General features: G+C 42.0%; 2 protein-coding genes across 2 annotated transcripts; both read left to right on the top strand.

Annotated features, from left to right (window-relative positions):
• Positions 1 to 3,525: 3,525 nt before the first annotated feature.
• LOC118850832 (E3 ubiquitin-protein ligase TRIM11-like) lies at positions 3,526 to 6,097 on the top strand. The gene is made up of 2 exons (XM_036760484.1): positions 3,526 to 4,863; positions 5,978 to 6,097. The coding sequence occupies exons 1-2, from the start codon at positions 3,526 to 3,528 to the stop codon at positions 6,095 to 6,097; spliced, it is 1,458 nt and encodes a 485-aa protein (XP_036616379.1).
• Positions 6,098 to 14,764: 8,667 nt separating this feature from the next.
• Positions 14,765 to 16,165, top strand: LOC118850831 (tripartite motif-containing protein 43-like). The gene has a single exon (XM_036760483.1). The coding sequence runs from the start codon at positions 14,765 to 14,767 to the stop codon at positions 16,163 to 16,165; it is 1,401 nt and encodes a 466-aa protein (XP_036616378.1).
• The last annotated feature ends 11,713 nt before the right edge of the window (positions 16,166 to 27,878 follow it).

Genomic DNA, 27,878 nt, shown 5'->3' with positions numbered 1-27,878 from the left:
GCATCATCTGCAGAGTGATGGTTACATTTCCTCATTGCCTATTCTAAATTCCTTCGATTTCTTTTTCTTCTCTTATTGCTCTAGCTATTTCTTTTAGTACTATATTGAACAATAGTCATGATAATGGGCATGCTTGGTTCACCATTGATCTCATTGGAAAGGCTCATAGCATAAATTAAAGATAATGCTTGCTGATGGTTTTACATAGATACTGCCAATCATTTTGAGGAATGCTCCCTTTATTCCTATGCTCTCTGTTGTTTTTGATAGGAATTGGCACTGTATTTTGTCAAAAGCATTATTGGTATCTATTGAGATAATCATTTGATTTCTGTTGGTTTTGCTATTAATATGGTCAATTATATTGATAGGTGTCCTAATATTGAACCATTCCTACATTTCTGATATAAATTCCACCTGGTTATAAAATATAATCCTTGTGATATACTGCTATAATCGCTTAGCTAGTCTTTTGTGCAAAATTTTTGGATCAATATTCATTAGGAAAATTGTTTTATACAACTTTTTCTCTGCTTTACCACTTCCTGGTTTAGAGATCAGCAAAATATCTGTGTCATAAAAGGAGTTTGATAGGACTCTTTCTTCACCTATTTTTCCAAATAGTTTATAGAGTATTGGAATTAAATATTCTTTAACTGTTAGGTAGAATTCGCTGTTAACCATCTGACTTGGGGATTTTTTTGCTAGGGAATAAATTAAGTGCTCATTAATTTTTTTTTCTAAGATGTGGTATTGTGGCATTCTGTTTCCTGATCTGTTGATCTGGGTAATTTATATTTTCTTAAATATTCATATATTTGCTCAGATTTTCAGATCTATTAACATATAATTGGACAAAATATTACCAGGCAACTGACTTATTACTGTCTTCATTGGCAGTAATTTCATATGAAGTACTCACTTTCAGTAACATTAATTTGGTTTGAGATCCTAATTTCACTTTTCTCTCGTCTCTATGATAAGTCTCTACCCTTGGAAGGAAGACATGGTTTGATTATGACATTGTTCCTGCTACAGTGCTTCCTCCTCTCCACCCATGTTGGTCTCAGCACTAAGGCAATGGATGAAAACTTCTAAATAATGGGTGACAAACCAAGCTTGTTTTCTGAGAGCAGAATCTCTGAGTCTCTGGAGGGACATTGTCCAAAGCATGGAGTTCCTTCATGAAGATGATGCTTCTGCTGCTGCTGCTGTTGCTGCTGCTGATGATTATGAGGGCAATGCAGAAGAGAATACTTGAGGACAGTGTGCCAGGCACCAGAGATTTACCAATATTGAAAGTTTCAGAATATTCATATCCCAAACTGGGATTGCCTAATGTATATTTCAGCCAAATATATGGCTAATCTCTATTAGGGGTATGGGAATGGCTTTTTAAGGTCACTGTTTGTCTCTTCCAGAGGGATAGCAAAAATCTGGGTAGAAGGTTCTAGTACAAATTTCAAAAAGAAAGCCTCTCATCACCATTCATTTGGGTTGAGATTCTATTCTTTTCACTCATCTGTATGACAACTCTCTAGCCTTGAAGGAAGACGTGGAGTATATTTGACATGATTCCTGCTACAGTGACTCCTCATCTCCTCTCATTTGGGACCCAGGAGCAGTAACAATGGTTGGGAACTTCTAAATAGTGGGAGACAAGGCAACCCCCCTTTTCTCTGGGCAGAATCTCTGGGTCTCTGGAAGGGGTCATTGAAAACAGGAAATTGCCTGATAGAAATGTTGCTTCTCTTGCTCCTACTGTTACTGCTGCTGCTGAATCTGAGGATGAAGGGGAAGACAATACTTGAGGACTGTGAAAGACTTCCAAGGCAAAAGAGAGAATAGAGTGACAAGGATGAGGATTCTCAGTTTTCCATTTGGTTTGCACCACTTAGGCTCTTCTAAGATCTGTTACGAATAGAAAAAAAAACATTTGGGTGTGCTGCATCAGGAAAGTCAATTCAATCCTCTTTGACTCGGAAAATTCTAAGAGATGTTAAGACCCAGAGTAGGTGGCCATTACTCTAAGTAGACAAAATGGAAAAGTACTTGCCTTGAGATGCCTGAAACATAATGACAGCTTACATTAGCATAGTGCTAGAAAGTTGGAGACAGTTACCAGGGAGGCAAATGTGGAGGTCTTTCCTGTGGGCAGAGTCCCTGGGTGTCTGGCAAGGGCTCCTTAGAAAAAGATAGTTATCTGTTGGAGATGTTGGTTCTGCTGCTGCTGCTTTGGCTGCTGCTGCTGTTTTGGCTGCTGCCAATGCTGCTGAGAATGCTGCTGCTGACTGAGGATGAAGAGGATGAGAAAGCTTGAGGATTGTGAATGACTTGCAAGCCAAAAGGGAGACTACAGTAGCAGGGAGGAGGTCTCCCAGCTTTGCATTCTGTTTGTACCTCTAAGTCCTTCTCATATCTCTTAGGAATAGAAACAACTCTTCCAAGCAGGCTCAGTGGATCCAGGCCCTCCAGATTGCCTTGAGAGTCTAAGCTAAGGTTTTGCCTTTAGCTTCTGGGGGATCAGAGAAGTTGGATGATGTCCTCAGGGTCACAGAAGCAAAACCTCGATCCCTTCTTCAGGATTCCAGGTCCAACCCTCTAACTTCTGTGCAATATTACCTGTCCTCACAGGTGCAGTGGACTCAGCTTGGCTGCAGTCACAAAGACCTATGTCCAAATCCTCTCCTGGGCCACTTTTTGGTGTGTTAGCTCAGGAGAGTCACCTCACATCTCTTTTCCTCAGAAAATGCTTAGAGATCCTAAGTGGCAGAGGAGGTGCCCATTGCTCTCTGTAGAGAAACTGGGAAAGGTCCTTGCCTTGAGTTGCCTGCATCATAATCCTAGCTAGCATTTGCATAGTGCTTGAAAGTTTGAGCCAGTTAGCAGGGAGGCAGATGCGGAGGTCACTGCCATAGGAAAGAGTCATGAGAACCACAACGTGGGTGACCACTTTCCTCCCGCAAGGGAGAACGGACAACCACTTCTTGCATTTGTTATCCTGGGGACGGCCTTCATGTGTGGGTGGGACATAATGGCTGCAGAGGTCCCTTGCTAATCTCAAATTCTGTGACTCTCAGTAAGTGGATGGAAAGGGAAGGATGAACAGGATGCTTGAGAAAACTGGGGAACCCAGTGTGGGAGGAAGGGGAAAGGAAAGAACCTGCCGATAGACTCTTCTGTCCACAGTACCTCTGTGCACAGTTCAGACTCGAAAAATCCACTGAGCTCAACCGGCATGCTTTCATAACATTCCTCCTAAGAGCACTCTCGGCTTGGTGAAACCTGGGCTTCCAAAGGAGTCAATCAGAGGGGACAACTCTGGGACTTCAGGGCTGCCAGAAGCAGCAAGGGTTAACAGGATTCCAGGCTAGAGGAGTTCACACCTCCTCTGGGAGGCCCTAAAGGGGAGGGGCTACCTCCTATAAAGGGAGGCCATCCTGCCCCTCAGAAGCACTGCCTCGAGTGGAGCTGAAGTCTCTTCATCTCAGCCTCTGCAGAAAAGAAGCCACTGGAGAGAGGAGAATGGCTGCTATTTTGGAAAAGCTGCAGGAGTTTCAGAGGGAAATCACCTGTAGCATCTGTAGGAGCTACTTCTTTCAGCCAGTCACCATCTGCTGTGGGCACAGCTTTTGCAGATCATGTCTCTCCCAGATCTGGACACTTGGAGCTACAGCTTTCTCTTGCCCTGAATGCAGGCAAGTGTCCCCAGTCAAAGAATTGCCAGGAGTCAATGGGATCCTAGCACAGCTGACCGACATGGGCAAAGAGCTCTGCTCCCTGCATTTGCAGAGTACTGAAGGACAGAGAGAGTGTGCCAAGCACCAGAAAGCGTTCAAGCTCTTTTGTGAAGATGACCAGACACCACTGTGTGTGAGATGTTCCCAAAGCCCAGGGCATGGGGCTCACAAACTGTCTCCTGTAGAAGAGGCTGCTCACGAGCACAGAAAGAAGCTGCAGCACCTTTGGAGCCACCTGGAGAAGCATTTCCACGAAGCTGAGGAACTTCTTGATCAGGAGGAGAGACCCACTGTTGACTGGCAGTGGATGGTGGCAGGAGAATTTAACAGGCTGCACCAGTTCCTGATGGAGGAAGAATCCCGCTGTATTGGAAGGATCAAGGAAGAGGAAAGGGCAAGCCAGGACAGACTATCCCAGCATAGGCAAGCCCTCCAGGATCTCACGCTAGTTCTGCAGGAAGCAGGCCACCAACCCAATTTGGATCTGCTACACGATGTCAAGCAGTTGCTGGAAATGAGTGAGTCAGTGCTGTCCCAAAGGGCCAAGGCTGTCTTCCCACAGCTGAGAGAATATCCCATCTCTGGCGTGATCGAGATGCTCAGAAGATTCAGAGTGGACATCACAATGGATCCCGCAGCAGCCAATCCCTTTGTGACCGTTTCTGAGGATCGGAAGAGTGTGAAGGCTGGAGAAGGCTGGCAGGTGGAGACCAAGCACCCTGAGCTTGCCGTTGGCAACTATGTCTTGGCTGAGCAGGCTTTCAGCTCAGGCAGACACTACTGGGAGGTGGATGTGACTCAACTACCTCAGTGGATACTGGGGATCTCTAACCCCTCTCTGAGGAGGAAAAAGAAGAGGAAGACCGAGCCCTGGGCCTCTGCATTCCTGCTTCGCCGTGTCAGGAAAGAAGAGGATTACTTTTTACAAACCTATCCCGGATCGTTGGACCATCGAGTGAAAGGCCCTGTGCCCAGGGTCGGGGTGTACCTGGAACACTCTTATGGCATTCTGGCCTTTTACAATGTCCTGCAGCACTCCCTCATTTATAGGTTCCACGCCATTCTCTTCACAGAGCCCGTCACACCCATCTTTTTCCCCGGCCCCCCCATTCCAGGAATGAAGGCAGGTCCTATGACTCTCTGTCCACTAGACTCTCATCTTTGAGCTTGCTGCTGTTCAACTCTCTGAGTATTTCTCCAGGGAAGAATTCCCAGGCCACCACCAGGCTCCCTGGCTGGGGGCCTTCCATTTCCAGCCTTCCCTGCAAGAAGATGAGCATCACCCCCTTCCTGACAAAAGAGAGCTTCCCTGCTCATCAACTGGAGATTGTCTTCCACAGTGGAAGCTGATTTGAATATTGCCCAGTCCTATCTCCTCGGAATTTCTGGAAACCCGACGTGGAACTCTATTTGATACAAAATAAAATGCATTTTATCTGTTTCTCTGCCTATACATATTTTGGTTCAGTGTGTTTTTTTTTTTATTTTACTTCATTCTTCTCCAACACTTTGTGACCTATTTAGGTTTGGTTTCGGGTTTGTGTGTTTAGGTTTGGGTTTTTTGGCAAAGGCGATGCAGTGGCTAGGCATTTCCTTCTCCACACCATTGTAAGGTTGAAGAAATTGGGACAAACAGGGTTAAATGACTGGTTCAGGGTCACAGAACTACTAGGTATCTGCAGCTAGATTTGAATTCAGACAAATAAGACTTCCTGATGCCAGGTCACATATTTTATCCATTGGCCCCCATCTAGCTGCCCCTTTATGTACCTCAGAAATACAATGGATTTCAAAGGCATCATAGTATTAGCTGGCAAGCATTCCCAATGCCCCATGATCGACTTGCTCTACTCCCTGTGAATATTCAGATGCCAAATTGGGAATGCCCGATGTATATATCGGCTGCACGTATGGCTAATTTAAGGGCGCTGTTTGTCTCTTGCAGACAGAGAGTGAAAGTCTGGGCAGAACATTCTAGTGCAAATTTCAGAAAGAAAGCCTCTCTTTCATCACCACTCATTTAGGTCGAGATTCTATTCTCTTTTCCCTCATCTCCATGATGACTCTCTAGCCTTGGAAGGAAGGCATAGTAGGAACAGGACATGAGTCCTGCTACAGCTCGTCCTTCTGTCTTCCCATTTGGGTTCCAGCAGCAATGCCATGGGGGAGATCTTTGAAATGGTGGGAGACAAGCCAACCCCTCTTTTCTGTGGGCAGAATGTCTGGGTCTCTGGCAGGGGCTCCTTGGAAACAGGGAGTTACCTGATGGAGATGTTGCTTCTGCTGCTGCTGCTTTGGCTGCTGCTAAGGCTGCTGCTGCTGCTGACTCTGAGGATGAAGAGGATGAGAAAGCTTGAGGATTGTGAATGACTTGCAAGCCAAAAGGGAGACTAGAGTAGCAGGGAGGAGGTCTCCCAGCTTTGCATTCTGTTTGTACCTCTAAGTCCTTCTCATATCTCTTAGGAATAGAAACAACTCTTCCAAACAGGCTCAGTGGATCCAGGCCCTCCAGATTCCCTTGAGAGTCTAAGCTAAGGTTTTGCCTTTAGCTTCTGGGGGATCAGAGAAGTTGGATGATGTCCTCAGGGTCACAGAAGCAACACCTTGATCCCTTCTTAGGGATGCCAGGTGCAACATTCCAACTTCTATGCAATATTACCTGTGCTCACAGGTACAGTGGACAGGGCTTGGCTGCAGTCAGAAAGACCTGGGTCCAAATCATCTCCTGGTCCACTTTTGGGTGTGTTAGCTCAGGAGAGTCACTTCACATCTCATTTCCTCAGAAAATTCTTAGAGATCCTAAGTGCCATGGGAGGTGCCCATTGCTCTCTGTAGAGAGACTGGGAAAAGTCCTTGACTTGTGTTGCCTGCATCCTAATTCTGGCTGGCATGTGGGTAGGCCTTGAGGTTTTGAGCCAGTTAGCAGGAAAGCGGATGTGGAGGTCACCGCAATAGTAAAGAGTCAAGAGAATTCCAATGTGGGTGGCTACTTTCCTCCCGCAGCCCAGAACCGACAGTCATTTCTTGCATTTGTTATCCTGGGGATGGCCTTCATGTGTGGGAGCAATAAACGGCCAGAGAAATCCCTTGCTAATCTCAACTTTTTTCACTCTGAGTAAGTGGATGGAAAGGGAATGATGAAAAGGATTCTTGAGAAGACTGGGGATCCCATTGGGTAAGGAAGGGGAAAGATAAGAACCTGCTGATAGACTCTTCTGTCCACAAGGCATCTGTTGACAAGTCCGATTTGAAAATCCATAGAGCTGTGGGGCAGAGCCAAGATGGAAGCTGGAATGCAGTGACTAGCATGACCTCCCTGCCGAGTCCCTCCAAAAACCTATAAAAATGGCTCTGAACCAATTCTAGAATGCTGAGTCAAAGCGATTGAACATTCCTATGGCCCTTTGGGCTTAGTTCCAAATTACTCTCCAAAATGGCTGGATCATCTCACAACTCCACCAGCAATGTAAAAATGTTCCAATTTTCCCGCATCCTCTCCAGCATTTATCATCCTCCTGTTTTGTTATTTTAGCCAATCTGACAGGAGAGATGTGGTATCTAAGAGTTGTTTTGATTGGCATTTCTCTAATCCTTGGTGATCCAGAGCATTTTTTTCATATGCCTATAGATAGCTTTAATTTCTTCCTCTGAAAACTGCCTGTTCATATCCTTTGACCATTTCTCAATTGGGGAATGACTTGTATTCCCATATATTTGGCTCATTTCCCTGTATATTTTGGAAATGAGGCCATTATCACAGATAATAGTTGTAAAGATTTTCTCCCAATTTTATGCTTCTCTCCTAATTTTTGTTGCATTGGCTTTTTTTGTACAAAAACATTTCAATTTAACATAATCAAAATTATCCATTTTGCATTTTGTAATGCTCTCTATCTCTTGTTGGGTCATGAATTCTTTTCTTTTCCATAATTCTGAGAAGTAAACTATTCCTTGCTCTCCCAAATTACTTATAGTATCAGATTTTACTCCTAAATCATGAACCCATTTTGACTTTATTTTGGTATATGGTGTAAGATATTGGTCTATGCCCAGTTTCTGCCCTACCATTTTCCAATTTTCCCAACAGTTTTTGTGAAATAGTGAATTATTAGCCCAGTAGCTGGCCTCTGGGTTTATCAAAGAGTAGATTGCTATAGTTGCTGATTTCTCCATCTTCTGTACCTATCCTATTCCACTGATCCACACCCCTGTTCCTTAATCAGTACTGGGTAGTTTTGATAACTGCTGATCTGTAGTACAGTTTAATATCTGGTATGGCTAGGCCACCTTCTCTAGCATTTCTTTTCATTAATACCCTAGATATTTTAGACCTCTTGTTTTTCCAGATGAATTTTGTTATTATTTTGTCCAGCTCAGTGAAATAATTTTTTGGTAGTTCGATTGGTATGGCACTGAATAAATAGATTGATTTAGGTAAAATTGTCATTTTTATTATATTAGCTCGGCCTAACCATGAGCAACTGATATTTTTTCCATTTATTTAGATCTGCCTTTATTCACGTGAAAAGTGTGTCATAGCTATGTTCATATAGGCCCTAAGTTTGTCTTGGCAAACAGACTCCCAAATATTTTATAGTGTCTACAGTAACTTTGAATGGAATTTCTCTTTCTATCTCTTGCTGTTGGGCTTTCTCAGTAATGTATAGGAATGCTGAGGATTTCTGTGGATTCATTTTATATCCTGCAACTTTGCTAAAGTTTGTTATTTCTACTAGTTTTTTACTTGATTCTCTAGGATTCTCTAAATAAATCATCATATCATCTGCAAAAAGTGATAATTTAGTTTCTTCTTTTCCTACTCTAATTCCTTCAATTTATTTTTCTTCTCTTATTGCTACAGCTAACGTTTCTAGTACCAAATTGAATAAAAGGGGTGATAATGGACATCCTTGTTTCACCGCTGATCTTATTGGGAATGCATCTAGCTTATCCTCATTACAAATAACACTTCTCGATAATTTTAGGTAGATGCTATTTATAATTTTAAGGAAGGTTCCATTTATTCCTATGCTTTCTAGTGTTTTTAATAGGAATGGGTGTTGTACTTTGTCAAAGGCTTTTTCTGCGTCTACTGAGATGATCATATGGTTTCTACTAGTTTTGTTGTTGATATGGTCAATTATGCTAATAGTTTTGCTAATATTGAACCAGCCTTGCATTCCGGGAATGAATCCTACCGGGTCATAGTGTATTATTCTTGTGATGAGTTGCTGCAATCTTATTGTAATATTTTATTTAAAATTTTTGCATCAATATTCATTAGAGAAATTGGTCTATAATTTTCTTTCTCTGTTTTGACTCTACCTGGTTTGGGTATTAGTACCATTTTTGTGTCATAAAAAAGAATTTGGTAGGACTCCTTCTTCACCTATTTTCCCAAATAGTCAACAAAGTATTGGAATTAGTTGTTCTTTAAATGTTTGATAGAATTCACATGTAAAACTATCTGGCCCTGGAGATTTTTTCCTAGGGAGTTCATTGATGGCATGCTCAATTTCTTTTTCTGAGATGGGCTTATTTAGAAATTTTACTTCCTTTTCTGTTCACCTGGCAGTTTATGTTTTTGTAGATATTCATCCATGTCTCTAAAGTTGTCAAATTTATGGGCATACAGTTGGGCAAAATAATTCCTAATTATTGTTTTGATTTCCTCTTCATTAGAAGTGACCTCACCCTTTTCATTTTTGATACTGGTAATTTGATTTTCTTGTTTATTTTTTTTAATCAAATTGGCCAAAGGTTTATCAATTTTATTGGTTTTTTCATAAAACCAGCTTTTTGTTTTATTTATTAATTCAATAGTTTTCTTGGTTTCAATTTTATTAATCTCTCCTTTGATTTTCAGTATTTCTAATTTGGTATTTAATTGGGGGCTTTTAATTTGCTCTTCTTCTAGCTTTTTTAGCTGTATGCACCCATCATTGATCTCCTTTTTCCATATTTTATTCATGTAAGTATTTAGGGATATAAAACTTCCCCTAAGAACTGCTTTTGCTGCATCCTATAAGATTTGCTATGTTGTTTCATTATTGTCATTCTCTTGAGTGAAGTTATTAATTGTTTCTCTGATTTGTTCTTTGGCCCACTCATTCTTTAGAATTAGATTATTTACTTTCCAATTAGTTTTTAGCTCATTTTTCCATAGTTCTTTATTAAAATGATTCTTATTGCATCATGATCTGAAAAGGATGCTTCGACTACTTCTGCTTTTCTGCACTGGATTGTGAGATTTGTATGCACTAGTACATGGTCAATTTTTGATTATGTGCCATATACTGTGGAGAAGAAAGTATTTTCCTTTTTATCCCCATTCAGTTTTCTCCAGAGGTCTATCATATGTGCCTTTTCTAAAATTCTGTTTGCCTCCTTAACTTTTTTACTTATTTATTTTGAGGTTAGATTTATCAAGTTCAGAAAGGGGGAGGTTGAGGTCTCCCAATATTATAGTTTTGCTGTCTATTTCTTCCTATAACTCGCTTAACCTCTCCTCTAAGAATTAGTATGCCTTACCACTTGGTGCATATATGTTAAGCAATGATATTGCTTCATTGTTTATGGTTCTTTTTAGCAGAATATAATTTCCTTCCTTCTCTCTTTTAATTAAATCTATCTTTTCTTTTGCTTTGTCTGAGATTAGGATTGCTAAACCTTCTCTTTTTATTTTAGCTGAGGCAGGATATATTTTACTCTGGCCTTTTACCTTTACCCTATGCGTATCCCCCTGTTTCAAATGTGTTTCTTGTAAACAGCATATTGTAGGATTGTGATTTTTAATCCATTCTGCTATCTGCTTCTGTTTTCTGAGAGTGTTTATCCCCTTCAAGTTTAGAGTTATGATTTCTATCTGTGTCTTTTTCTCCATCCTAATTCCCCCTGTTTATGCTTTTATTTCTCCCTTTCCCCTTCTCCTCAACAAAGTTTTGCTTTTGACCGCCACCTTCCTCAGTTTACCCTCCCTCTTTATTCCCCTCCCTTATCTTACCGTTTCCCACTTGCTACTTCTCCCCTCCCTTCTGACCACACCCTCCCTTTTTCCCCCCTTCCCCTCCTACTTCCCGTAGGAAAAGTTAGATTTCTAAACTTATCAGGGTATGTTATTCCCTTCTTGAACTAAATGAGATGACAGTAAAGCTCAAATACTGCTCTTCTCCCTCCCTTCTTTCCCTCTACTATAATATGTTTTTGTGCCAATTCATTAGGTGTAATTTACCCTTTTCTACTAAATCCTTACCGCTCCTCTCATAGCCCTCCCTTTATATCTCTTACTTATATTTTATATCTTTACATCAGTTAATTTATACAGGCATTCACAACCTATGTATATCCCTTTCATTTGTCATAATAGTTGTACCATTCACAAGAATGACTTATATATGTATATGTGTATATATTTATATATATATATATATATGTATATATATATAAAACGTACATAAGATGATATAATCCCACATAAAGATGTAAACAACCTGCCCTTATTGGTTAATATGGTTTGTGGGGTTTTTCCCCCTGGTTACCTTTTTATGTCTCTCTTGAGTTTTGTATTTGGAGATCAAATTTTCCATTGAGTTCTCGCCTTTTCCTCAGGAAGGTCTGGAATTCCCTTATTTCATTGAATGTCCATCGCCTTGCCTGAAATATTATGCTTAATTTTGCTGGGTAGTTGATCCTTGGTTGTAATCCCAGCTACTTTGCCCTTCGAAATATCATATTTCAATTTCTTCTATCTTTTAATGTGGAAACTGAGAGATCCTGCGTGATCCTGACTGTAGTTCCACGATTTTTGAATTGCTTCTTTTTGGCTGCTTGCAGTATTTTCTCCTTGAGTTTATAGCTCTGAAATTTGGCTGTAATATTTCTTGGTGTTTTTAGTTTGGGATCTCTTTCAGGGGGGTGATCGGTGAATTCCTTGAATGACTATTTTGCCCTCTGGTTCTAGGCCCTCTGGGCAGTTGTCTTTGATAATTTCTTCGAAGATACTGTCAAGGCTCCTTTTTTCATCGTGGATTTCCTGTAGACCAATAACTCTTACGTTGTCTCTCCTGGATCTATTTTCTATGTCAGTTGTTTTCCCAATCAGGTATTTCACATTTTTTTTTCTATTTTTTCATTCTTAACGTTTTGCTTTCCTACTTCTTGTTGCCTCATAGATTCATTAGCTTCCACTTGCTCAACTCTAATTTTTAACGAGTTAGTGTTTTCATTTTTCTTTTGAGTCTCCTTTTCCAATTGGTTGATTTTACCTCTCAGGGTGTCATTTTCTCTCTTTACATTCTGAATCTCCACAGCCATTTCACCAATCTTATTCTTTAGTGACTTGATTTCCTCAGTGGGTTTTTTTCCATATTTTCTTTTAGCTCCCTAATTTGGTTTTTAAAATCCTCCTTTAGTTCTTCCAGCAATGCTTTTTAGGCTGGAGACCAGTTCACATTACCTTGTGAGGTATCAGACACATCTATAGTGTCATTACCATCCTCTTCCATATTGGTATTTTGATCCTGCCTGTCTCCATAAAAAAAACTATTGTCCTTGGGTTTTTTTGTGTTCTTCTTCAAGTTTGTTGTTTTGCCTTTTCCTGGCTTTACAACAAGTTCCTGTCTATGTAGCTCAGGGCTTTCTGTCCCAGCTTTCTTATTCTGGGAATTGTGAGTCTAGAATTAGAGCCTTTAGTTTCCTGAGGTGTGGGGGATGGGTCTGGCTCCCTGGCATCTCACTCCCTATTGGTGCTCTCTAGCACTTGCTTTTCAGCAATGGTCTCAGCTGTTTGTTGTTTGAGCTGATGTCTGGCACTTCCGCTGGGGGAGCAAGATTACGTTTGGGCTCCTGGTGTTGACCCCTGCCGACTCTACCCCTCTGGGAATAATGAGCTTCTACTATTTGTCCCATGAGTCCCCACTACTTTCTCCTCTGTTTCAGCTTTCTTTTTTTCCCGGAGGAATTCTCTGGGTGAGGGAGGGGAGGGATTAGAGCTGTGTATCTGGCCATTATGTCTCCCAGAAGTTCAAGAAGCTGAGTTTCTTGGCTGCAAGCGTCAGGAGTGGGTGTTTTCCCGGCTGGTGTTGAGTTGCACTGCCTCTCCTCGCTTCCACAGACTGCCATCCTGTGTTGGGTAGCCAGGGGGTCTCCGCCGGTTTGGGGTGCCCAGCTTTCTCCCAGCCTGTCTCCCACGTGGATTTCCTGGCTGGCCGCTTCTGCTTTGGTCTGGAGCAGCTCTGCACCGAGCCCTCTCCGAGCCTACAGATTCGTGCCTGTGGCCTTTCAGACTCTCCCTGCTAGGAAATTTGCCCCATGCAGACTGTTCTCGGTTTCTAACTCTCTCAAATCTGCACAAATTCACTTTTCTATGGGAATCTGACAGACCTCGTGAGAGAGCTCTGGTAAGATGCTGCCTTCAAGCGGCCATCTTGGATCTGCCCCCTGAAATTTGATACATTTTAAGAAAAAATTAAACAAGATTACAGGACCACAGTGCTCATGCATGTTTTTTAATGTAGAATAAATTAATTTATTTTATAAATACAGGAGCAGAGTATAACAGAATAAATAAATCATTTGAAAATGATCCCCCTCAGTTACACTGTGGAAAGCAAGTATCAGGTTAGAGAGTAGGGAGTCTCTTCTTCATGATGAAGTAGGTGATAATCATCTTCTTCCAGGGAAGGCTGGAAATGAAAGGCCCCCAGCCAGGGAGCCTGGTGGTGGGCTGAGAATTCCTCCCTGGAGAAATGCTCAAAGATAAGCATAGCAGCAAGCACAAAGATGAGAGTCCACTGGACAGAGAGTCATGGGACCAGCCTTTGATCCTGGAAGTGGAGGGCCAGGAGAAAAGATGGGTGTGATGGGCTCTGTGAAGAGAATGGGGTAGAACCTATAAATGATCGAGTGCTGGAGGACATTGTAAAAGGCAAGAGGTGCCAGAGGTTTATTCCAGATACACCCCGACCATGGGCACAGGGCCTTTCACTCCGTGGTTCAATGATCCAGCATAGGTTTGTAAATAGTAACATTTTTCTTTCTTGATCCATTGAAGCAGGAATGCAGAGGCCCAGGGCTCCGTGTTCCTCTTTCTTCTCCTCCTCTAATAGAGGGTATAGATCCCCAGTGTCCACTGAGGTAGTTTAGTCACATCCACTTCCCAGTACTGTCTGCCTGAGATGAAGGCCTGCTCAGCAAGGACAGCATGGAAAGCAGTCTTCAGTATCCTTAGTCTCTACCTGCCAGCCTTCTCCAGCCTTCAGATCCTCAGATGCTCCGATACAGTCACACCAGAATGGAATGCTGCAAGATCCACTGCGATGTTCACTCTGAATCATCTGAGCATCTCCATCATGCCAGGGATGGGGTATTCTCTCAGCTCTGGGAAGAGAACATTGACACTTTGGGACAGCACTAACTCACTCCTTCCCAGCAACCGCTTGACATCCTGTAGCAGATTCACATTGGGTTGGTGGCCGGCTTCCTGCAGAACTAGCACGAGGTCCAGGAGGTCTTGCCTATGCTTGATAGTCTGTCCTGGCTTGCCCTTTCCTCTTCCTTGATCCTTCCAAGACAGTGGGAGTCTTCCTCCATCAGGAAATGGTTCAGCTTGTTATAGTCTCCTTCGATCACCCAGTGCCAGTCAACAACAGGTCTCTCCTCCTGGTCAAAAAGTTCCTTGACTCCCTCAAAATTCCCCAAACTCTATCCCTTCATGCCTCCCTCCCCTACCAATCAGATATAGGCTATAGGAGGATTCTCAGCTTGGGGAAACCTGCCCATCCAAAAGAATCTACCAGAGGTGTGAACTCTGGAACCTCAGGGCTGCCAGAACCAGCAAGTGTTAACAGGTTGAAATGCAGGTTTCCAGGGTAGAGGAGTTCACACCTTCCCTGTGAGGCCCTAAAGGGGAGGGGCTACCTCCTATAAAAGGAGACCATCCTGCCTCTCAGGAGCACTGCCCTCACCCGACGCTGAAGTCTTTTCATCTCAGCACCTGCAGAAAAGAAGCTACTGGAGAGAGGGGAATGGCTGCTGTTTTGGAAAAGGTGCAGGAGCTTCAGAAGGAAATCACCTGTAGCATGTGTAGGAGCTACTTCTCTGAGCCAGTCACCATCTGGTGTGGGCACAGCTTTTGCAGAGCATGTCTCTCCCAGAGCTGGATACTTGGAGCTAGAGCTTTCTTTTGCCCTGAATGCAGGCAAGTGAACCCAGTCAAAGAATTCCCAGTCAATAACATCCTAGCACAACTGACTGACACGGGCAAAGAGCTCTGCTTCCTGCATTTGCAGAGTACTGAAGGACAGAGCCACTGTGGCAGGCACCAGAAAGTGCTGAAGCTCTTTTGTGAAGATGACCAGACACCACTGTGTGTGAGATGTTCCCAAAGCCCAGGGCATGGGGCTCACAAAGTGTCTCCTGTAGAAGAGGCTGCTCACAAGTGCAGGAAGAAGCTGCAGCACATTCAGAGCCACTTGGGGAAGCATTTGGAGGAAGCTGAGGAGCTTCTTAACCAGAGGAAGAGACCTGCAGTTGACTGGTACTGGATGATCGAAGGAGAATATAACAAGCTACACCACTTCCTGAAGAAGGCAGAACGTCAATGTCTTGAAAAGATAATGGAAGACAAAAGGGCAAGCCAGGACAGACTATCCCAGCATAGGCAAGCCCTCCTGGACCTCATGCTAGCTCTGCAGGAAGCTGACCACCAACCCAATTTGGATCTGCTACAGGATGTCAAGCAGTTGCTGGTAAGGACTGAGTCAATGCTGCCCCAAAGGATCAATGTTGACGTCCCAGAGCTGAGAGAATACCCCATCCCTGGCATGATCGAGATGCTCAGACAATTCAGAGTGGACATTACAATGGATCCCACAGTAGACAATCCCTTTGTGACTGTTTCTGAGGATCTGAAGAGTGTGAAGGCTGCAGACGTCTGGCAGGTGGAGACCGAGCACCCTGATGACACTGTCCACCATTATGTCTTTGCTGAGCAGGCCTTCAGTTCAGGCAGACATTACTGGGAGGTAGATGTGGCTCAACTACCTCAGTGGACACTGGGGATCCATACCCTGCATTTGAGGAGAAGGTGGGGTTGGTATGTGGACTCCTCTGTTTCTGTGTTCCTGCTTTGTTGTGTCAAGAATGAAGAGGATTACTATTTAAAAACATATCCTGGATCATTGAACCATCGAGTGAGAAGCCCTGTGCCCAGGGTCGGGGTGTACCTGGAGTATTCTTCTGGCACTCTTGCCTTTTACAATGTCCTCCAGCAGTCGATCATTTATAGGTTCTACCTCATTCAATTCACAGTGCCCGTCACACCCATCTTTTCTCCTGGCCCTCCACTTCCAGGATCAAAGGCTGGTCCCATGACTCTCTGTCCAATGGACTCTCCTCTTTGTGCTTGCTGCAATGCTTATCTTTGAGCATTTCTGCAGGGAGGAATTCTCAGCCCACCACTAGGCTCCCTGGCTGGAGACCTTTAATTTCCAGCCTTCCCTGGAAGAGGATGATTATCACCTACTTTGCCATGAAGAAGAGACTCCCTTTTCTCCAACTGGAGACTTGCCTTGCACACTGCAAGAGGAGGAGGAGGATCCTTCACAAATGTTTTGAATGCTCTTGTCCTCACTGGATCCTGTCTGCTTATGAATTTGCACAATAAATTAATCCTGTTTCATCAGTTAAAAAGCCTCACATGATGGCTATGGTTTCCATACTCTTGTTTCATGTTCTTAGAATGTTCTATGAGGCCCTTGGATTTCAATCTTTTCCAGTGCTATACTGCTTGAATTTTTGCTATTTTATATTTCTTATTTCATAAAATGAAATAAATTCTAGTATTTACTGTGCATATGCATATTTTTGTTGTTTATTTCATTCATATCTGACTCTGTGACCCCATTTTCTTGTCAAAGATGGTTTATCATTTCCTTCTCAAGCTTATTTTACAGATGAGGAAACTGAAGTAAACAGGGCAAAATGACTTGCTCAGGGTCATACAGCCTACTAAGTGTCTGAGGCTGAATTTGAATTTGAGGACATGAGTCTTCTTATCTCCGTGATAGCTGTTCTATCTAATGTGTCACCTAACTGCTCCCTTTGCAATTCAGGAAGTAATTATTTATTAATTTCAAAGGGATAATTAAATCAGTTGCCAAATATTCTCCAAGCTCTTGACAAGCTTTCCAAAATTCCTAGCATCTGCACATCCAGGATTGGGAATTGATGTTTATATGGGCTGCATATATATATATATATATATATATATATATATATATATATATATATATATATGCATGTATATATATATATATATATGCATGTATATATGTATGTGTGTGTGTGTGTGTGTGTGGTGTGTGTGTGTATACACGTGTATATATTAGTATGTGCGTGGGGGTGGAGTGTCTATATGGGCATGGGACTGAGCATTTAAGGGCAGTTAACCCTTTAGTTTTTGTTTCTTCTGGGTAGAATCTTCTCCTCCAAATTTCAAAAAATAATTCTCTCTTTCACTAACGTTAATTTGGTTTGAGATCCTAATCTCATTTTTCCCTTCACTCTGTGATGAATCTCTAGCTTTGAAAGAAAGACATGGTGTGAATATGACATCATCCTGGGTACACTGCTTTCTCCTCTCCTTGCATTTGGGTCCCAGCACAAATGCAATGAGTGAGAACTTCTAAATGGTGGGAGACAAACCAACCCCTGTTTTCTGTGAGCAGAGTGTCTGGGTCTCTGGCAGGAGCTCTTCAGAAATATGGAGTTGCCTGATGAAGGCAACACTGCTGCTGCTTCTATCAATGAGGATGAAGACAAAAATAATACATAGGGATCAATAGTCCCTCAGTGTACAAAATAGAAAATAGAGTAGGAAGGACATTATTTCCCAGTTTTACATTGTTTTTTCACTTCTAAGTCATTCTAAGATTTATTAGAAAAAGAAATAACTTATAAATGCATGGAATATCTCAGAATACTTGGACAAAACCTATGTCTGTGAATCAGGGCTCTCCAGATTCCTTTGATCTAGGCTAAGGATTTTTCCTTTAGCTTCTGAGGGATAAGAGAGGTTCGGTAACTTGCCCAGCATCACATAGGCAAAAATTTGATCCCTTCTTCAGAATTCCAGGCCCAGCACTCGAACCATTAGTCTATATTGATGATGTTTGGGGTGATGGGAACCCTAAAATGTAAGGATATAGGGGGACCTGCCTGGAAAGAATTCACACTCAAGCCTTCCTTCAGTCAAAGTAGTGATGTTTATTGTTATTGGGTTTTTTTTGAGGGGGGAAGGCAGGGCAATTGGGGTTAAGTGACTTGCCCAAGGTCACACAGCTAGTAAGTGTGCCAAGTGTGTCAAGATTTGAACACAGGTCCTCCTGACTCCAGGGTCAATGCTCTACTCACTGAGCCACCTAGCAGCACCTAGTGAGATTTATTGTAACACCTGTATAGTGGGCAAGATTCCTAGTAAATCTGGAAATTTGACGGGGGTGAGATTGGTATTTATATACGTGAAAGACAGTGAGAAGATCTGGATGAGATTAAGGAGTGGTAAATAGCCTGGGGTGGGCCAGGTATAGACAATGAAAGGAGTTAAGTGGTGGGAAAGACACAGTTAAAGTGCTGTTAAAAGGATTATTGAGTATCTAGGTGGGCTGGGATGGGCCAGATGGCTCTAGTGAGACCCAAAGGACTGGGTTATATGGGAAAATTTAGGAACTGTGTTGCTTTCAAAGACGTGGTCTTTTCCTTTTAGGGGTCCAGATTCCATCACCACAACACATATCCTGAAAGATGTAGTAGAAAGGAATTTGGCCTCATAGTCAGGGAGACCCAGGTTCCTTTGGACCTTCCCAGACATTGAGCTAGCTCTGGCAATATGTGTGTGTGTGTGTGTGTGTGTGTGTGTGTGTGTGTGTGTGTCTGTGTGTCTGTGTGTCTGTGTGTATGTATGAACTGCATTATCAATGTGTATATCCCTGGAAAGTATACTGCCAAGGTAAGTAAAATTATCCACTGAGTTCAAAACTTCTCCATTTGCTGTAACTGAAATAATAGATTGACACTGGAACATCACTGAGTTATTATAACCGGATTCAAGTATGAACATCTTACAATTTTAACCTATATTTATGGTCAAATTATAATAAATGGTTGATATCCCCCAAAGGGGGGAATGATTAAACAAAGTAATAAGACAAAAATGTAATAAATTTTTTTAATTAATTGGAATAGCAGATTTTAGGGGAAAAAAGCAACAGGATTAGACTGTTTTCTCTAATATCAATTATGTATATGTAAATGATTAGTTCCCAAAGTTTATATATCATGGAAATTCAGGTTTTGAGTTTTAGTTTTAAATTTAGAAATATATTTTGATAATAAATTCTCAAAGTTGGATTAAGGCTATATTACTTGAGGATTAATTAGATTTTACACAAAATGCATTGATAATAGTACAGAACCTTAAATTATTTTCCCATTTTCGAAATTATCTCTCTAATAATCTTAAAGGATAGAAGAATTCATTTTCAGTTAGAACTTCATAAATTTTCAAAAAGATTCTTATATCAGGTACAGAATTTTGGTAAGGATAAAACAGCAAATTATATTGTCTGAATTATCTAGCAACCTTTGGATTTGGAACCAGGGAAGCCCCTTTTAGAATTGTCCTGAGAACAAAGATGGTAACGTTTACGTTTTCTTGGTCACTTTGGTGACATGTAAATCTACTTTCTTAGAATTGGTCCATTGTGAGCCCTCTAAGTAATTTAAACTGTACATGACTTAATGTAATCATGCAGTTATAGAAACTGTGAAAAAAAAAACTTTACTGCATTGTCTAATCCTAGCCCTGTATGGCTAGGAAACTGGAACATCTGAAGAAAGTTCCTATTCCCAGGTAGACAGACCCAGAAGCAGTCAACATCCAGATGAGACAGCTGTCCCAAGATTCCAAACAAGGGCTTAGTCTACTGTCTTCCTTTTTGTGTTTGTTGGTTTTTTTTGTGTTTTCTATCTTTCTCCTTTTGTTTTGTACCCAACCACCAAAGCCCTGATTAAAGTTTGTGTTGGCATTTTCTCACTCTGACATTCTTGGCTCCCCTCTCACTCCAACAATGGTTAGCAATAGATTACCTGGGACACACTTCAGCAATAGTTACCCTCAAAGAATGAACACTCTGGGCATATCAGGTGACATATACCTGCCTCTCCTTTATTGGCCATGAAAGTATGGGTTCTTTCAGACCCCTACCTTTGGCTAAAAGGGGGAAATGGCAAAGTACTTTGGAGATAGCCTATTTCTCAGAGCTAAGGCCCAGCAAGAAGGCTGTATCCTGAGCTTGGCATAACAATAATCCTTTGCATTTAGAATAATATCACCCTCTGGCAAAGTGTATTGCTTAGACCATCACTTAATGTTCACTAAGGGATTTAGCTCCCCCTATTTTCCAGAGCCATATATCATATATTCACAATCCCTGTTCCTTGTCACTGATAGACACCGCACTCCTGTTCCCATCACAGAACTCTGGTTATGTGCCCCACAGGGTAGCCACGACCCCCAAGAATTGAGACAATACTGCTGTTACAGGGCTGGTGGGAGCAGTAACTCAAGACCTAAAAATGATTATGTCATGGTCCAGCCCAGGATGCATACAAGAACTGCCTTTAGTCCAGTATCTTAAACCCTCCTTCTGTTTCTGTAAGGCAAGTGTCACAATATCAATAGTGACCATGAATATGTCTGTATAGTTCTGTATGGAAGAATATAGGAGACTCTCCGTATAGAAGGCAGAAGAAGTAGAACATTTATTCAGACACCAGAGGATCAAATCCCAAAACCAATAACTCCAATTCAATGCAGCAGCAATTGTATCCCAAAACCAGTAAGTGTACTTCATTATAACATCAAGGAAATTACAACACAATATCACAGCAGGGAACTAAGCCATCCTGTAACCCTCCCCTCTGCTGGTGCCTTCCTCCATACACATTCACTCAGGAATCCTAGTTATCTGATTGCCTGTGTCCTCTAGGACCCGAGGGTTTCACACCTCTCATGACCTAATTAGCAAAGGGTGTGGGCCTTTCTACAAACAAGCCTCCCCAAATTGAGCTTCCCTCAACTAGCTCCACCTGAGCCTTATTAAGGGGATTAATGTTTGAGGAAGATCTTTAATCACATTAATCCCACACCTTCTTAGGAGGGGAGGGGAACTCCATTTGCAAACATAATTTTCCTCACCCTAAAATTAATTAAACTTCTCTTTGTGCCTTGACTCCCCTGTCTCTAACCTACTCTGTTTGTTTGTCTCTGGCTACCCACAAGTTAGAGGCTGGTTCTGGCCCAATTGACAGGAAGGAAACAGCAAATAAATAAACTGAAAATAAATAAACTGAAATTCTCTTAACTTTCAAGATTGGAGTACCAAATTTAAGTGATTGTACTAAATTGTATTGCCATGTTACTAGAAGAATTACCTAGGAACCTCTAGATTGGGAATAAGTGAAAAAGAGCTGCCTTCAGAACTGTCCTGAGAATGAAGTCTATTGTCCAAGAGCAGCTATCTAGGGACCAGATGACTATATGAGATATCTGGGACTCAAAATGTGCTGATTAAATGGACATTGAGAATGGGATACTAAGATACAAGGAGACTTGGTGTGAGTTAATATTGAGTTAATATTGATCATCTGTTTCATGATGTTTATATTTACATTTTCTTGGTTATGTTGGGGACGTGTAAATCTCCCTTCTCAAAACTGGTCTGTTGTGAGACCTCTAAGTAATTTGCCTGTAACCTGACAATATCATTATGCTTGTAAATTTATGAAAAACCTTATAGATTTGGCTTATACATAAGTAATCCATGGAGGATAGTGGGTTGCCCACTACTCCATAAAGGAAAAAGAGGAATGTTGAGTCAACTGAAGTGATAAGTACAGCAAGTGGTTAATTGTGGAAACTGAGTGAACCATACCATCTTGTGACTCAGTCCTGGAACTAGCTTAGTATCTATTCTGTTGTGGATCTAGTCAAACATCTGATATGTGAGAAAATTTTATTTAATTGTGGGAATTGGGAGAAAACTTTATTGTATTGTTTAAACCTAGCCTTGCATGGCTGGGAAACTGGACAATCTCTGTGTTGTTTAGAGACCCTTAACCAAGGACCTATGTGATGTGGACCAGAAACTCACTCAGATCCAAAGATTTATGCAAAGAGTTTTCTCACATTGTACATCTCAAGCAGCCCATATTTCTTATCTGAAAACTGGCCCCATACTGATCAGTTATTGTTTCCATGTTACAGGTATTTGGAGAGTAGGACACCTCTTTGCCGAATTCAAGGAATTGTACCTGTTCATTCTCCCCCCTCAACCTAAGGGTACCTACAAGATCCTTCTGAATACTCTCACAGCTGCCAAATTTGAGGGTGTGGATTCCTAGATCATCTGAAGATGTCTCCAGTCCCCAAATGGACCATCAAACCTGCTTAGGGCCTCAAGGGCCACCTCAAGTGGGCCCTGAAGCAGACAACATCTTGAAGAGACTGCTCTCCCAAGACTGTGCCTGGGCTGATTATATGGCAAATCTGACCAACAAACAGGCAATTTGTTTGGGTTTTTTTTGTTTCTGAATTTTATTGCTTGCCTTGTACTTTGTTATTTCATTCATATGTTTTTGTGGACCCTGTTAATAATGTCATGGCTGCAATTATTTTTCTTCTTTCTTTCTGCCTTCCACATTTTAAAGGGAGGAGAGGGAATGCAATATCCCCTTGAGAGTTCTCCTTAAGACCCAGCAAGAAATGGAAACCTCACATCTTGGTAGATCTGTGCCAGAGGAAACCACACAAGGTAGTAACAGATCATGCCTCCTGAGTCAGAGGTAGGCCTTCTGGCCATCTTGGCCAAAAGGGAGGAATGTGTTAGGTAGCCCTCAGATTAATATGTCTGTTTTCTATGAGTTATCAGCCAGGTGCAATTGATGCACAACAAGACCATTTGCTGAAAGGAGCTAATGAGGAGTCTGAAATGAGTCAAAATTTTGCTGACTCCCAGATATCTTTGCTGAGGTTCCATGGCTGAACTTGCTGAGCTGTGCCCCTCACCCAAAAGTGGCCCAAACCAGCCTTGTGGTCAACTGTTCCAGCAAAACATCCTGCTTCTCATGAGTCCCACCTATTCCTGGAAAAGATTGTCCATTCTTTTTCCAACCCCTCACTGAAACTGCCCTTTGTGGTTTTCAAACATAAATCTCCCCTACCTCTCTGGGATCTGGGTTCTCTTGTAGTTTGCATTGTGGTGCCTTGGCACAATTGTCTGATTCTTCTTCTAATAAATTTTTTCTACTTTCAACTCGGCTTTGACTCCTTTGCATTTTGAGGAATGGGCTTTGTTGGCAAGTGTGAGGTTTAGGATTGACCCCAGGATCCTCGTAATGTCAAGTCCATTATGCTATCATTTAATAACTTCTTGTCTTCTATGAAATAAATCTACCTAAGACACAGCCAAAAAGGGTAAAGGCAGGATTTGGAGACACACGTCTCCAGTGTCTGAACCCAGGCATCTTTCTACTACCTCATTGATTGCTACAAAGGCTCTGTGGAGGCTGGCATCACAGAACAGATGAGTAAGACCCAAGAAAGTATCTGGCCCACCAGAGCTCAACTTGATGCTTGAGTCAAATAGAAAACCCAAGACACTGAGTTTCTGGGTAATTGGTAATCAATTTATTAATTGAACTAGCCAGCAGTCAATGAAGCGATGGCCAGTGATTTGTCTTGGTAATCAAAGGCATCAAGGAAGGCCATGAAATACCTTAAAGCCCTTCTGAAAGAGAACTTCCCTGACTAGTGAAAATCAACCCTGATTTGTGGACTTTGACCAAGGAGGTGAGCTAAAAGTCTTCAGCAACTCCTGCTGAGAATGTGGCTTGATCATGAGGCTTACCACCCTCAAGGTATGTGGGCAGAGGAAGCCATTTCCATCAGAAGCTCTCCAACTAGGATTTTCCTTCATGACTTGGGTGGCCCTATTCTCTGATGAAAGGGATCAAGGAGAGGGGCTTGTTCCCCCAGACAAACCTTGCTCAGACTAGATTATTTCTCAACTCTGAACAGAAATTAGGTCTTTCAGTTTGGGTGGAGTCCTACCTGCTTGAGCGCTAGGAGCTAATCTCATCATTCAGCCATGGCCTTCAGAGATTGACTAACCTTTTCAGAAGTCTGATTTTTGACAGAAATGATAAGAAAAGGGTGGATCACAAAATAATAATTAGTAATTAATAGAACAGTGTAATATGCATTTCTCCCATAATGAAATTTTGTGATTTTCTTCTTTATATTACACTTATTAATCAAGTCATTTATGGTAGATGTTCCTCTGATGTTTTTACATGTAGAGCAAGACTAGCAATATATTTACCTTCTTGGACCTTTACCATAATTCTGTGAGGTCAATGGCATGGATAGGTCTTGGCTCCACTTGACAGATGAAAAAACTAAGGTTTGGTAAAATTAATGATACATCACCAAAAAATTAGAGATTTTGGGTTGAACCCAAGTCCCTCATGAAGGTAAGACAAATGTATTGTCTACCTCACTATTGATTCACTTATTGTCTTCTGTGAAATAAATATCCCTTCGAGGTAAAAAAAAATAGAAAGAAAGGAAGGAAGGAAGGAAGGAAGGAAGGAAGAAAGAAAGAAAGAAAGAAAGAAAGAAAGAAAGAAAGAAAGAAAGAAAGAAAGAAAGAAAGAGAAAGAAAGTAAGAAAGAAAGAAAGAAAGAAAGAAAGAAAGAAAGAAAGAAAGAAAAGAAAGAAGGAAGGAACAAAGAAAGAAAGAAAGAAAGAGAGAGGGAGGGAGGGAGGAAGGAATGAAGGAAGGAAGGAAGGAAGGAAGGAAGGAAGGAAGGAAGGAAGGAAGGAAGGAAGAAAATACTATCACTTTGTAGAGCTACTAGTCTTCTTTGAATGCATCTCAAAATGCAAGGAGGCACCTATATATGATACAAGCAACTCAAGGCAAAGAATTTTCCAAGTTTCTCTACCAAGAGTAATAGGCAACTCCCCTGAGATTTAATGTCTCTAAGAGTTTTCCTAGACACTGAGATGTTAAGTGAATTTCCTAAGGTTACACACCCAAATGTGACCCAGGAAAGGATTTGAACCTAGGTCCTCCTGACTCTGAAACCAAGTTCCTGTCCACTGAGTCTCTCAGGAGAGGCAACATGGAACAATGGTTAGAGTATTGGACCTGGAATCCTGAAGCATGGATCAAATTTCTTCCCATGTGACCTTGGACAAGTCATCCAACCTCTCTGTTACTCCAGAAGCTAAACGTAAAATCCTTTGATGCCTCAAAGGCATCTGGAGAGCCTCGATTCATTGACATAGGTTTTGTCCAAGCATTCTGAAATATTCCATGGATTAATACCTAATTTTTATTTCCAATACACCTTAGAAGGAATTTTGAGTGTGAATAGAATGTAAACCTGGAATAGTATTCTTCCTACTCTATCCTTTCTTTTTACCAGGAAGTAGCTAATAATCCCCAAATATTATCTTCATCCTCATCCACATTGGCAGAAGCAGCAGCATTTTAGTAAGGCAAGTCTGTGATTTTTAATGAGCTTCTGCCAGAGACCCAGAGATTCTGCCCACATAATACAGGGCTGGCTTTGTCTCTCACAATTTAGGAGCTCTCACCCATTGTATTTATGCAGGGACCCAAATGAGAGGAGAAGAGGAAGTACTGAATGAGGAATGATGTATTCATACTATGTCTTTCTTCCAAGGCTGAAGACTAATCACAGAGATAAATGAAGAGTGAGATTAGGACCTCAAATCAAATTAATGTTAGTGAGAGAGAATATTTCTTTGTGAAATTTGGACTGGCAGATTCTATCCAGATTCCCACTGTGTCTAGATGAGACAAACACTCAAGGGTTTACTGCCCTTAAATAGCCACTGTAGTGACTGTGTGTATGCGTGTGTATGTGTGTGTCTGTGTGTGTGTGTGTGTGTGTGTGTGTGTGTGTGTGTATCAGGGATTCCCAGTGTAGAATATGCGGACCTCCAGGGAGCATGCAAAGCTTGTCAAACAGCATGTGGAATATTTTCAGAAAATATTATAAAAAATAAAATTCAATTGTGTGCTGAATTGTTTTTAAAAATACATTCTAGAATTGGGCAGAGCCAATGTGGCAGAGTGTAGGGAGGGAATGGCCTGAGCTCTACTCCAAACCCCTCCAAACACCTTTAAATAATGACTCTAAGCAAATTCCAGAGCAATGAAACCCACAAAAAGATGGAGTTAAACAATTTTCCAGCCCAAGACAACTTAGAAGATTTGCAGGAAAGGTCTGTTGCACCAAGGTAAGAAAGGAGCACAGTCCATTGAAGGTCATGCCAACACAGACTGGGCCCCATTAAATCATGAGTAGGCCTGGGGGCAACTGAATCAATGGCAGAAGTGAAGGTTTCCAGACATCTCAGTCCCAGGTGGCAAAGATATCAGACTGTGGGTCAGAAGGAGATTCACAAGGGTCCCTTCACTGACACCAGGGTAAGACTCTGATTCATTGCCTATACTTGGATCAGGCTTGTAGTCCTGGGTTTTAGCCCCAGTGCAAGGAGGAGCACTACCGAAGACGAACTTGGGGCTGCAAGAGAGCAGGGATTCTAGTAACAGTTCCAAGGCTGAAAAAAGCGCTTGTGCTTTCTCACAAACCAGTGCACAGTATAGGATTGTAGTAAACATGCCTCTCCCTAGAGAATACCACCTTGGAAAAGCCAAAAACTTAGAGGTTCTCAGAATTACCTCTGAAAACAGCTGCACAAAAATCTGAAGCTTGGGATAGTGTCCCCTCCACTTGGTAAGCTGAACCCCAGTTCAGCATAGAGTTAAAGTCAAGAAATAGGCTGGAAAATGAGCAAACAATTGGAAAAAAATCTGATGATAGAAAGTTACATTGGTGACAAGGAAAATCAGAACACACGCTCAGAAGAAGACGACGAAGTCAAAATTCCTGCATCCAAAGCCACAAAGAAAAATATGAATTTGTCTCAGGCTATTGAAGAGCCCAGAAAGGATTTTGAAAATCAAGTAAGAGAGGTAGAGGAAAGAGAAATGAGAGTGATGCAAGAAAATAATGAAAAAGAGTCAACAGCTGGGTAAAGGAGGCACAAAAAATAAATACTGAAGAAAATAACACCTTAACAGCAGAATAGGCCAAGTGGTAAAAGAGGCACAAAAATCCAATAAAAGAATGCCTTGAAAAGCAGAATTGGCCAAATGGAACAAGATACACGAAAATTCTCTGAAGAAAAAAACCTCCTCAAAAAGTAGAATTGGCCAAATGGAAAAGAAGGCACAAAAGCTCACTGAAGAAAGTAATTCCTTGGGGGCAGAGCCAAGATGGCTCAGGGAAAGCAGGGATATACCTGAGCTCTCTCACAAATTCTTTCACATACCTCTTAAGAAGTGAATCTGGGGGGCGGAGCCAAGATGGCCACATGAAGGCAGCATCTTACCAGAGCTCTCTCACAAGGTCTGTCAGATTCCCATAAAAAAGTGAATTTGAGCAGATTTGAGAGAGTCAGAAACTGAGAGGAGTCTCCATGGGGAAAATTTCCGAGCAGGGAGAGTCTGAAAGGCCAAAGGCACGAATCTGTAGGCTCAGAGAGTGCTCGGCTGCGGAGCTGCTCCAGACCAAAGTGGAAGTGGCTAACCGGGAAATCCATGTGGGAGACAGGCTGGGAGAAAGCTGGGCACCCGAAACTGGCGGAGACCCCCCAGGCCACCCAACACAGGACGGCAGCCTGTGGAAGCGAGGAGAGGCAGTGCAACTCAACACCAGCCAGCAAAATACCCATTCCTGATACTTGCAGCCCAGAAACTTGGGTTCTTGAACTTCCTGTAGACATAATGGCCAGGTAAATAGCTCTAATCCCTCCCCACACCCTCACCCAGAGAATTCCTCCGGGAAAAAAAGAAAGCTGAAACAGAGGAGAAAGTAGTGAGGCCTCACAGGACAAATAGTGGAAGCTCATTAGTCCCAGAGGGGCAGAGTCAGCAGGGGTCAACACCAGGAGCCCAGACGTCATCTTGCTTACCCAGG

This window comes from Trichosurus vulpecula, chromosome 5 (assembly GCF_011100635.1).
Source record: "Trichosurus vulpecula isolate mTriVul1 chromosome 5, mTriVul1.pri, whole genome shotgun sequence".
Classification (NCBI taxonomy): Eukaryota; Metazoa; Chordata; class Mammalia; order Diprotodontia; family Phalangeridae; genus Trichosurus; species Trichosurus vulpecula.
This window is presented reverse-complemented; position numbering and strand designations above follow the sequence as displayed.